Source organism: Rana temporaria, chromosome 3, assembly GCF_905171775.1.
Source record: "Rana temporaria chromosome 3, aRanTem1.1, whole genome shotgun sequence".
Classification (NCBI taxonomy): domain Eukaryota; kingdom Metazoa; phylum Chordata; class Amphibia; order Anura; family Ranidae; genus Rana; species Rana temporaria.
This window is the reverse complement of record NC_053491.1, coordinates 275,339,398-275,352,105: the sequence shown is the minus strand read 5'-3', so window position 1 is coordinate 275,352,105 and position 12,708 is coordinate 275,339,398. Positions and strand designations below refer to the sequence as shown.

General features: G+C 36.7%; 1 protein-coding gene across 1 annotated transcript in view; it reads right to left on the bottom strand.

Moving 5' to 3' along the window:
* TENM2 (teneurin transmembrane protein 2) overlaps nt 1-12,202 on the bottom strand; it is a 1,404,789-nt gene extending 1,392,587 nt beyond the window's left edge. The window contains exon 1 of the mRNA XM_040344668.1: nt 11,775-12,202. Coding sequence (XP_040200602.1) covers nt 11,775-11,820 — 46 coding nt within the window. The 5' untranslated portion in view covers nt 11,821-12,202. The remainder of the gene's footprint in view (nt 1-11,774) is intronic.
* Between the last annotated feature and the right edge of the window lie 506 nt (nt 12,203-12,708).

Below are 12,708 nucleotides of genomic sequence, written 5' to 3'. Positions count from 1 at the left end.
GCATGGCCGGGGAGCTGATGCACAATGTCTGCCAGCCACCTGCGATCGCTACACAGAGAGCCAGAATGGGGATCTGTCAATGTAAACAAACAGATCCTTGTTCTGACAGGGAAGTACAGAGTGATCATCTGTCCCTAGTGATTAGGAACGGCAATCTCTCTGTACTCCCAGTCAGCCCCCCCTACAGTTATAAACACCTCCCAGGGAACACATTTAACGCCTTGATCAACACTAGCGATAATCCGTTTCCTGCCAGTGTCATTTATACAGTAATCAGTGCCTTTTTATAGCTGTATAAATGTCACCGGTCAATGTGCTGTTTTTTTTTTTGTTGGGGGGGGGGAGGATTAATGGAGGAGGGGGTGGAAAGAGTGGGCTTATTTGGCACTTTTTGACAAGTGCCCATGTTAGGAAGATTACCTCTCGAGGGGGCAGAGGATGGAAGGTGTCAACTAAGACAGCAGTCACCAGAACAAAGGACACTTCTGATTCAAAGTACGTATGTATCCCTTGTGCTAATTTTTTTAATGAACTAAGCGTAGGCTTTAACTGATGGTTCGGCCCTTTAACATTGGTGTAAACTTAAAAGTAATTTATAATTTTTTATATCTATGGCTTTAAATTAATGAATTATTTTTTCAGGCACTTCCTGTTATAAGGATGAAAAAAGTGTCTGCCAACCCTGTGCTGTCAACCTGTAACTTGTGCTTTTGGTGGGGGAGACTATCAGCAGCCATGCCATGCTGAATGTGCAGGCATATTTCACTATTCAGCCAGAAGCTCACACTAAGAAATCCCATGCATCTGCAGTTAGAGCAAGAGCATGTACACTGGAAGGAAGAGATCAGTGGTTTTAAAATGCAAAAAATTATGAAAAAAGGGAGAAGATGGTATTTTCTGAAAAATAAACAATGTAAGGGCAAGTTGTATCTTACACAGTGCTTTAGCAGTTAGGCTTTACATCTACTTTAAGCTTGTTCACACAAGTAAGCTTAGGAATTAGATTGCATGCTCTCCAGGGTAGAGTAACCTAATAATTCTGTCTTCACTGTTGAGCCCTAGTAGCAGAGAATAAGCAGACCAAAACAGAGCTGTCAATGCTTCAAACAATGCATAGACCAAACATGAGTCCTGGCAATTTGGCGATATGGCTTTTAACGGCTCAACACTACCTTCTATACTCTGCACAACAGGAGTGAACAGACATCAGGTCAAAGATATCATATTGCTACTTGCATGCAGCTGTGTAATTTATACACTTGCTCAGCTGGTAAGTAATTGAAATGTTAATCCTCCGCTGAAAAAAAAAATGGTAAACTGAGGTTGTCATTTGTGAAATAAAGAAATCAAGCAATCAGGTGCAAGAATCCATTTCTATAAAAGCACAAAAGCGTCTGTAGATTTTTCTGCAATATGATGCCGGTGAACAGCCACCTTTTGACAGTTAAAAGAATAAATGCAGTATTATAGAAGCACTAGTGGTTCTAAAATAGCTGGATTATTTAGAGCTCATTACTAAACAAAATAGCATATCCTTTATGAAGAAAAAAATTGTTTTAAACAGGGCCAACCCGTTTGGACCTAGTAGCCTTGTCTACTCCATGGGGGTGATTTACTAAAAGCAACTAGGCTGTCCACTTTGCAAGGGCATTTGCTTCAGAGGTGACGTTTAACTTTGCTTGCACATAATTGGATGATGGTCAACAGAGCTTCACCTCATTCACTAAGCTTTGGGACAAAGTGCCTTTTGAAAATTAAGTATATTTGCTTTTAGTAAATCAACCTTCATATCTCCTAAATGGAAGCTATACCCAGTCTGCTGCTGATCCACTTTTATATTTCTCTTTATTCTTCATAGGATGTTTGTTATTACAGGAACCCTCTTTTTCAGTTAACCTTAGAAATACATGTACATATGTTAACACCACTATCACTGGTGTGCATTAGGGTGTGCACCCCAGAAAACAAACACACTTGTGTGTATCAGAAGAGCAGTGGATGTGTCAATAAAGCACAGATTGATGTCAGAAGGGCAGTGGACAGTATCAGTAGGTTATTTTTTTATTATTTATTTAAAAAAATATATTTAAGGAGCCCCATTATGGGGCTTTGGTGAAATATCAAGGGTCTAAACAGACCCCTGATGTCTCACTTTTGAGACAGAGAAAGAAACCAAGGACAGATTCCTCAGTCCCTTTCTCTATAAACATTATTTACTACAATTAAGTTAAGAATGAAGACAGGAGTGATCAGTACAGTTTATTTAGAAAAGAAAGGATGGTTAATGACATATTTACCAGCCCCTTCCTCGCCCCTGAGAGGAGAGGAGGAAAGCTAGCAGCACTGCAGGGGGAGGTGGGAAGCAGGGGCAATCTGCACAGCACAGAGGGATTAGGGTGTGCCCAGGCACACCTGGCACAACCTGTGCTCATACCTATGACCACTATCAATAATTGACCATGTCTATTTTTTTTAAACCTGTATATAGTGCACATGTTTTCCTAAAGATAAAGTGAGGTATATGAAAGAACATGTTTGCTCCAAGCATCCGATCACATGCAGAGTTTCAATAAATTGAACTTATCCTGCACGTGACTAGATGTTTAACCACCTCAGCTCCAGAAGGTTTTAACAGCTTCATAACCAGGACATTGTTTGCTATTTAGACCTCATACACATGACCGTTTTCCTCAGCAAAATCCATCAAGATAAATGCTGGCAGAGCATTTTTGACTAGAAAAACGATCGTGTGTATGTTTTTCGTCGAGAAAACTGTTGTGGATCTCGACGAGAAAAAAAGAGAACATGCTCTCTTTTTTCTCGTCGTGAGTCTCAATTTCCTTGTCATGTTTCTCGTCAGGCTGGTTTACGACGAGAAACACGTTCGTGTGTATGCTTAGAAACCCACGCATGCTCAGAATAAGGTATGAGACGGGAGTGCACCTTCGGTAAAAGTAGCGTTCGTAATGGAGATAGCACATTCGTCATGACAGACTGAAAAGCACGAATCGTCTCTCACCAAACTTTTACAAAAATGCGGTAACACAAGATTAGCAAAAGCAGCCCCAAGGGTGGCGCCAGTGGAATCGAACTTCCCCTTTATAGTGCCATTGTACGTGTTGTACGTCAACGCGTTTGAGAACGACTAGATTTTGTCTTGACAGTGTGTATGCAAGGAAAGCTTGACAAGATTCTCGTTGAGGAAAACAACTTTTTTTTTACGTTGAGATTCTCGGTCGTGTGTACGAGGCCTAACTTTAACTAGTAATTGCGCGGTCATGTAACACATTTCACACAAATTGAGCTTTCTTTTGGTGGTATTTGATCACTGTTTTTTTTTTGCCTTTTAAATATATAAATAAAGAAAAAAAATACTTTCTGCTATAGCCCAAAAAAATCTAATATTTTTATACCTTTTGGCCAAAATGTATTCTTCTGCATGTCGTTTGTATAAAAAAAATCCCAATAAGTGAATATTGATTGGTTTGCAAGAAATTTTAACATTTACAAGCTATATGGAATATAATGGAATTTTTCTATTTTTTTTTATATTACTAATGGCAGTGGTCAGTGACTTATAATAGGGCTGTAACAGCGCAACTGGAAATTTGACACCAATTGACACTAAGTTAGAAATGACCAACTACCACTGACATCACCAATGAAACTAATACAGTGACCATTGTTAATATTATACACAGTCACTGTACTTTTGACACTGGCTGGGAAGGGGTAAACATCTTGTGTAATCAAGGGGTTAAATGTGTGCCTAACATGGATAAGAAAAAGAGAGATGTTTCCCTCTGTACAGAGCCCTGTGTTGATTGTCAACACAGAGCTCTGAGATGTGGTTGGACACAGCCTAATAGCAGGTACCAGCCATAAATCATTGTCCGGAACCTGCTGACAGACTCCTTCTTTGTACAATTACAGTGGTTTTCGGTGCCCTATACACAGAAACAGGCAGCGACGTACCAGTATGTCAATTTGCCTGTAAGAGCCACCTATTGCGGGGGTAGGCTTTGAAGGGTTAAATTAATCAAAGGTTCACTTCATTCAATTATACTAATGCCGCGTACACACGATCAGTCCATCCGATGAGAAAGGACCGATGGACCGTTTTCATCGGTTAACCGATGAAGCTGACTGATGGTCTGTCGCGCCTACACACCATCGGTTAAAAAAACGATTGTGTCAGAACGCAGTGACATAAAACACAACAACGTGCTGAAAAGAACGAAGTTCAATGCTTCCAAGCATGCGTCGACTTGATTCTGAGCATGCGTGGATTTTTAACCGATGGTCGTGCCTACTAATGATCGGTTTTGTCCTATAGGATAGGAATCCATCGGTTAATTTTAAAACAAGTTGCCTTTTTTATAACCGATGGTTAACTAACCGATGGCGCCCACACACGATCGGTTTTGACCGATGAAAACGGTCCATCAGACCATTCTCATCAGTTTAACCGATCGTGTGTACACAGCATTAGGCCTTGTTCGCTGAGGCCCGTATACCATGAATGGACCATTTTGTTCTTCCTTTTTAGACTCTAGGGACTGTATGCAGACAGTACATTGAAGTATATTAGGATGGGGCCACTTACCCACACACCCATCACATGTGACAAGAGGTTGTGTATGCGCAATACGCAGCACTTGGAGTCTAAAAAAAAATGGATGTTCATTGTATACAGGCCTTAGCATGCAGCAGATAGAAGGAAGTCAAGTGTTGCCTTATGAGGTGTTTATGTGTAATCTCCATTAGCAATGAGAGATGGGTAATCTCCATTAGGAACAAGAGATATTAAATCTCAAAATATAACTTTCGGGTAATAATAGTTAGTCAAAATTTAACTTATAGACCTGCCCATACACCAACAAAATGTGCAGTCACCCTAGAGGAGCAAGCATTATTTAGGTCTAATGTAGAGATTTGCAAGCATTATGCAATAATATATATATATATATATATTGCAATTATGGTTCTAATAACCAAAGTATTAGGGTTCTGTTTGCATAGAATATTAATGCACACACATTGATTAAATTATACAGGCAATTGTCCTCTAAAATGTAATATTTACCAAGATGTGATATCATACTGAATATATTTTGTGCAATATAGTTTCTGAATTGAATATTATACTGTATATTATTTATTCAACCATTTAATGTTCAGCAATCAGCATACATATGTTCTCCATTCTCTGACAATGCCTATATAAGGTGTGTTTTAAGGGTTTATTTGTATACACCTCTTATACACCACAGTCATCTGCAGGTGACATATTGTTAATAGACACCAGGGACTGCAAAGACTAAAAGGGCCATGGTTTAGAATCACAGTAAAGATCACTGGACAATCACCAATATATTTACAGAGCTACACACTTGCACACATGACAGCATCTAGTCCTTATGTCTTGTAGTTCTTGTCACAGATAAATAAATAGATGCCGATTTAACTTTATTTGTTCAGCAAATCTGAAAATCTAAATAGATTTTTCAGCATTCCGCAACAATACATACACAGTTCTGTTTGCCAGACCCAGTTTTGCTATCTGGGCAAATCCATACTATCCTTTGGATTAAAGGGAACTAGACTATGGCATGTGAGAATATTGCCTAACGTTTTCTATTTAACAGATGCATTTTAATTAAAATGGGGTTATTTAACTAAGCTAAATTGTTTCATCCCAAATGTATTATATATATATATATATATATATATATATATATATATATATATATATATATATACACATACATACACACATACATATTCACACATGTTGTATACACACACACACACACACACACATACATACAGTATATTAGTTTTTTTTTGTTATTGGCAGTTGGCTACACACTCATATGCAACCCTACTATGTGTGTAATTGGCAGCCTGCATGCCTAAATGCTTTGCAATACTTGCTGAGAATGTACTTTTTCCTAAAAGTAAATAAATAACATAGCCACACTGGGAAGTCAGAATTATAACATATATATGTGTTATTTTACCATAAATTGGGTCACGGCAATAAGAGAAACACTGCAAAATGAATAAAGCAGTTTAAAAAGAGTAACATGACATCCAAAAATACTTAAATTAGCTAAAAATGCTATTGATTTATAATTAGAGATAGGAGGATGATGTGTTTGTGTACACTGTGGTGAAGTTACTTTTTATCAGGTGAATTAAATCTATATTAAGTAAACAAGAGAAGTGCATTTGAAATGAATGTCACTGACAAAGCACTTTACTTAGAATGTTTTTTTAAGCCATTATTGGCTCTTATTTATACTAGAGTATGTTATGTTCTCTATTTGAAGGCCAAATTACAGCAGTGGCACATTTCTCACAGACAAAATAAAGAAAAAATATAATGGCATGATAATTTCCACTTAAAAAATGTAACGGTGAAGTAGAGGGGAAAGTACATTTCCATTAAGAAGGTTATCCGCTTTATTTACAAAGGCTTTCACATAGTTTCTGTCAAACCAATAGTCAGTGTGTATGAATGTGCTCATCAATGTGTCTAACCGAGGCCTTGTCGACCGATTCCTTGTTTGTGATGTTTAAATAGCTTCACTAAAATACAGATTGTGTATTATGTTTACTACCGTATATGCAGCAAAAAAGGAATGCACTTGTTTTGTCAATTTATTGTGCCTAGCTTGGGTCTGGATGCATTTTTATTACTAGCTTTTTACGTGTGACAGAGAATGTCTATATATATATATAATTTTCCCAAACTCTTGATAATTTGTTAAAACAAAATAAGATTTTACTTGGGAAGATAGAGATAATGTCAAACAAAAGTCGTAAGTCCAAAATGTATTTTGCACATCTTTCTCTAGATTAATAATTTCCTACACAACATCAAAAGTAGAGTGCATATAGGGCATGTATAAAAAGAAAGATAGATGATGAACCTTATTAAATGTGCAGAAAATGGACAGATCCAAATTATACATTTCCTAGGTGCTGTTCTGGAACCAGCATTAAATAAGGGATGTAACACAACCCTTGAACTGCTGGTAGTTTGTTCTCCCCCCATACTGGCAAAACAAAGCAACAACTTGTGACAATAAATGTTAAATCCATATTTTTTTCCACTTGCACTGATAGAAGCCTTTGTGTCAAATCTGTTTACCGAAAGTCTTCAAAAATAAAGACTGTAAACTATATCATTCCCATCCTATGCAATCTTTAAAATGTTTGTCTTTTAATTACTAAGATGACAAAGATTTGCTGGTTGGTAAATCTGTAAACTGTTATATTCAGAACAATAACTTAATTTAGCACCAATTTAAAAAAAAATACTTTTCCAAAGCAAAAATATTGGTAATTTTATTAAAAGAAAGAAATCAGTAAACTTGCACAAGATCAAGTTTTTGCAAAGCCTCTCAAAAGCTCCACTTTCTACTTGATCACTACATTTCATTTGATTTTGGGCTGACTCCGTTCACAAACTCTTCATATCAAGGAGTACACTAGCAGCAGACTAGTCCCCAAGCATGCTAGGTGGTTCCTATGTCACAAGCCGAAATGTGAACCTTAGCCATTCTGCCAAACATTGCAAAACCACCATTAGGACAAAGGTAAGCATCTATTCATATGACTTATTTATTAATGGATTTTGCCTGAAGTTCTACTTTAAACTCCAAAGTACAGAGGTTTATGTTGTCCTTAAATGCCACTGAAAAAAGTGAGACGAAGAGGCTCTTCAGCCTCAACTGCTGTTGATCACACCTACACACTGAAAAACAGGTCTAAAACTTCAAATATGTATATTTTTATGTTTTCCTTGGCTTGCTTTTTTTTAAGGCTTTTTATATTAAGACTCAATGTTTTTATCAGTAGATGTAAAAGTCTCAAAATTCTGCAGCTTGTGTACCCATGGAGACAATGCTGATTGATTGAATGTTCAATCTGGCTTGCAATCATGCCAAATACCAAATCTTATTGGGGGATCAAAAATTGATATACATTTCTCCTGGATGTAACTGGTCATTTAGGGTGAACACAGTCAAGGTGGAAAATTACATCTGAAACACCTTTCCCAAATCAACTCTTTCAAGCCAAAAAACTGGCACATAGAAATATACAGCATTTCTATGACTTATGATATATTACTGAATTATATATACATCTTACAAAGATGATACATTACACGACAAACATTTACTCCAACAATCATCTGTTTTAAAACTACAAATCATGTTTGCATTCAAAATCGATCAGCTGAGGAAAACATTTAAGAGCATGAAAAAAGTAAAGGAAACTTTTTTGAATAATAGAAAACCACTCTATCTATTATGATGCATATTTTGTACCCATGCAGTGAAACTGCCCATGTTGCAGCTCAATAAAATACTAACACAGATTTTTGGGATTTTGACACAGAAAAATGAAACACGATGATGTATTAACATTTGACATAACAATGAGCTACAATAAGTAACACAACTCAATCTTTCATTAGTAAGAGCCAGTTTGACAATTGCTCTAAAATCCCTGGTACATTTTTTTTTTTTATGGTTAATAAAGAATGATCAATGAATGATCAACATTTCCAAAGCGTTCTTGCATGATGATATGGTTTTCTGTGCAAGTGGTGATACGTTAATTAAAAAAATATATATATTGGTAAAAAAAATCATATATCCAAGGTGCATTGTCTTTGCTGTACTACACCATACATTAATATACAAAAAAAGCACACACATAGCAGAGAATACATACACTGTGGACTGCAGAGCTGTCAGTTGCTGTTATATGCTTACAAATAAATACTTGTGCAGATAGAGGTCAGTGCTTACTTGAAATTGCATCAGTAAAATATCCATCTATGCAGTGCGATTATATTCCTCTGGGACGAATTTCTCATTTTACCACAAAGACTCCTATCATAACTATTTCATATCAAGAAGTACTTCTGATTTTCAGGTTACCAGAAAAATTCACATTAAGTTTTTTTTTCTATTTTTATCCTTCCCATTGAACTTCACAAAGTTCTTCCTGATTCTTAGAAACACTACCAGTCAAAGTTACATGTAGTTATTTGCACTGGGTAATCTGTAACATCCTTTTGTAGGTCTTTGTGAATTTTAATATGTCTCTGATGCTAATCAGCCTATTAATGTGAGCATCTGCCTGAAGCCCCTCAATAGCCATTTCAGGCTCCTAACACACATTTTACTTTGCTTACAATTTGTAGATAATGTGTGTTCTGCATTTCAATTAGCCACTTAAATGGCTGATTACACTTATCAAAATGTTAAAGTGCTTGGCAGGATTAAGCAGTTACTTCACCTTATATTCTTATATGTCATAATGTTAACAAATCTATAGAGGATCAAAAAAAAAAACAACAAAAATAAAATAAAAAATGACAACAAGACGAAGCAGCTCATTCAAATCTAGACAACACAGCAGCACCCTCAAAATCTTCAAATAGAACACAAAGGGAAGGTTTATTACGTTCTTGAGATTAATCACCCACTCAGGTAAGTGGTAACAGCAGGTAGTGCTAGGTTTTACTTTGCCTTTCTAATCCAAATGCTTTATGTTCCTACATAGTTAAGCCTTTCTTTACTCTCTAGCAACATCTACTGGTAAAGTAATGAGAAATCTTTCATAGAGAAACACAGGCAGGTGTTACTGGTACTGCACCTTACTATAATTTGCCTTTATTCCTCTAAACTCCTGATTGTATTCCGTATAATTGCTTTAACAGTAACCTCACATAAAACAAGTGCGCTATTAAAATATTCACAGCTGCAGGTGTTCTTTTAGACATATACATAGCAGCACGCTCTCCATATGTATCACCGTAGAATGAAACGAGTAGTATTGCTGTTACAACGATACAATGCTTCAAGGATGAAACAGGTGTGAGCACACCCCCCTCCACTATGTGTGAATGTATGAGTGTATTACATATACATCACATCTACACATAAACTCACATATATGCACAACACTTGCATAATGTAATACGATAAAAAATTAAGCCTTAATAAAAGGCACATACAGACGTAAAAACACAAATGCGAGCACAACATGCAGAGATAGCGTTCAGTGAGAATTCAAAATACGGTGAGCAGCTCCGTTAAAAAAAAAAAAAAAAAAAAAAAAACGCTTTTGGATGCTCATCACATAGGCCAATAATCTTTTTACATTTACAACCTTAAATGCACAAAAATCCTTTAGCATTAGCAGGGATCTTACTAGAACACTTTAAAGAAACCCATTCATTCTCCTGAGCTTCTACCTGCGCTGTCTAAAAATAAAATACCTCTAAATTTCATGGAAAGCAGACCATCGAAGCACAGTTTTGTTTCAGAGCATATGGGATGCCATTTGGCATGAGAGCTACTACAAAATCTAATAATCAAATGGGAATAAGGTTTTCTATGAACTCATTCAGTACTGAAGTGCCCTGCTGCCTACTGATGTTGCAGGCCCATCAACATCTCATTGGGTTAATGTAAAAACAAACTCCTATAAAATACCCTGATGTGACACCTGCTCCACTACAGCAAGAATGTCAACAACGTTAATGCCAAATGCAATCTAACACATTTATTTCAAACTTTAAAGTACGGTCCATTAAAAGGGAACATGCTAGTCTAAGTTACTTCCTTGAACTATAGAAACTTGCCGTATCATGGGATTATAATTATATCTCTTGTTCCTGTATGCAGTGAAAGCCTGATAGGATTAGAGGACAATACTGGATATTCAGGGAGAAAAAAAATCAATGGGTGCCTTGAAAGCTGGGTAATCAAGATACTTTTTGTGAGCAGAGCTATGCTAGGTCAACTAATTTATCATCGCATTCTTACATATGCCAAGTGCACTATGTATATCCAGCTGCCACTAATATTCAATGCATACTGAATAAAGCCTGCATTTTGCTACTTTTTGGTATGGAAATTTCATGGTTGGCACCGCTTCCTCAATTAAAGAAAAAAAATCACATTGCATACAAAAAAATCATATAGCCAGCCAAATTCCAACCAGCACCTGTCTCTTTCCTTAAGTTTATTTCAATGAAATTCAGCTCTTCCTATTCAAAATGCGTACTACAGAAAATACTTCAATTTGCCTAAACTGCAGTTGTCCAGCAACTTAATTTCTCAGCCAAAATGAGCATATTACCCCATCATCATATTATTTACGCCATCACTAAAAACAGTAATATAATGCAATTAATGCAATCAAGACGTTAGCATTCATTTTCATTTGCAACATTTTTGGCAAAAAAAAAGCAACATACTTGAAACATCTACATAGCTTGCAGAATAAATCAATATATGCATCACATAAAGAGAGTGAAATAAAAATACAAATCACAATTGCTGCAGCTTTAAATAAATTATAAATCTATTTTCCATCTGATGCAGGCTGGTGGCTCAGAAATGTACTGTGTATATATAATGTGATGCTTCCTAGGCAACTGTTTGCCAAGTCTACATAATATGCAGTTTCAGTATTATCTCTAAATACAAATGCCTTATGGAGCTTGTGCAACTAGGCAGGAATCAGATAAGCATGAAATAGGCTGCAAGATATATGGGAGACAGATTCTGAAGAATTATCCTATTGTATCCTAAATAAATATTGTGGCTTCTATCCCTGCTGCAGGCATGCTTGTTTGTCAGGGATGGAATCACAATCAGTCTATAGAAATGTACAGGGAAAAAAAAAAACAAGGGGATGCCTTCGTACGATACAGCAGCGGAGACACAATGCAATCTTACCTGCCTCTGATGTAGGCTTCCTTCCCTTATTAGTCGGCTGAAGCATTTCTAGCCGCCCCTCTATCCTGTATCCGTAAGGATCTGCACAGCTACAGTAAGTCCTTATGCTTGCTCGAAAACACTTGCAGGAAAGTGTCTGTTTCTGTTTTTATTCCTGCTTCTTCCTCCTTTTTTTTTTAAGTCCCCACTACAGGAGGGAGAAGGGGAGCGATGTGACACCAGCTCAATCTTGTGCAAGAGTGAAAAGGCAGCGGAGAGGCTCTGGATTCAACTGAGCTTCACACATGATTAAAACTCGCCTGAGAGGCTGCGAGCTCTGGCTAAAGCACCACTAGGCGTGAGTACAAGAGGAGAGGAGAGGGACGAGTCAATGGAATGTGACAACATATGTGAATCAAAAGACACAATGCAATGCCACAGATAGGTACAGTAAGGAAAAAGTCACAGGCAGAGGATAGGTGGGGAGATGAACAATGTAAGAAAACATTAATACAGGAACGCAAAATGAATTTACAGCATCATAGCTGAACACATTTTTCAGTGGTATTCCTTTGCTTGAACGTACATTTCCTTTTTTTTTTTTTTTTTCTTCTTCTTTCATACTTCCCTTCCTTACTCCCATTTTTTAGCCTGGAAAGCTGGGACAATGCATGTGCATTAGTGTTTTTGTTATTAGATGACTGACAGGTTAATGTGCAGCATTATATCTTTTAGTGTTTTTAGATGACTTTGCAAGCAATTTTGTCCACATTTGTATTTAGGCAGACACTATATATCAATAATCTGTCAATATACACCTAACCCTCAATGCAATTTGCTTGTTTGAGAATTGTGAGTTAAAAATGACTAACTTCTAATGGCTAAAATGCATGCAGTATGTGTACTGTATGCGTGTGTGTATATATATATATATATATATATATATATATATATA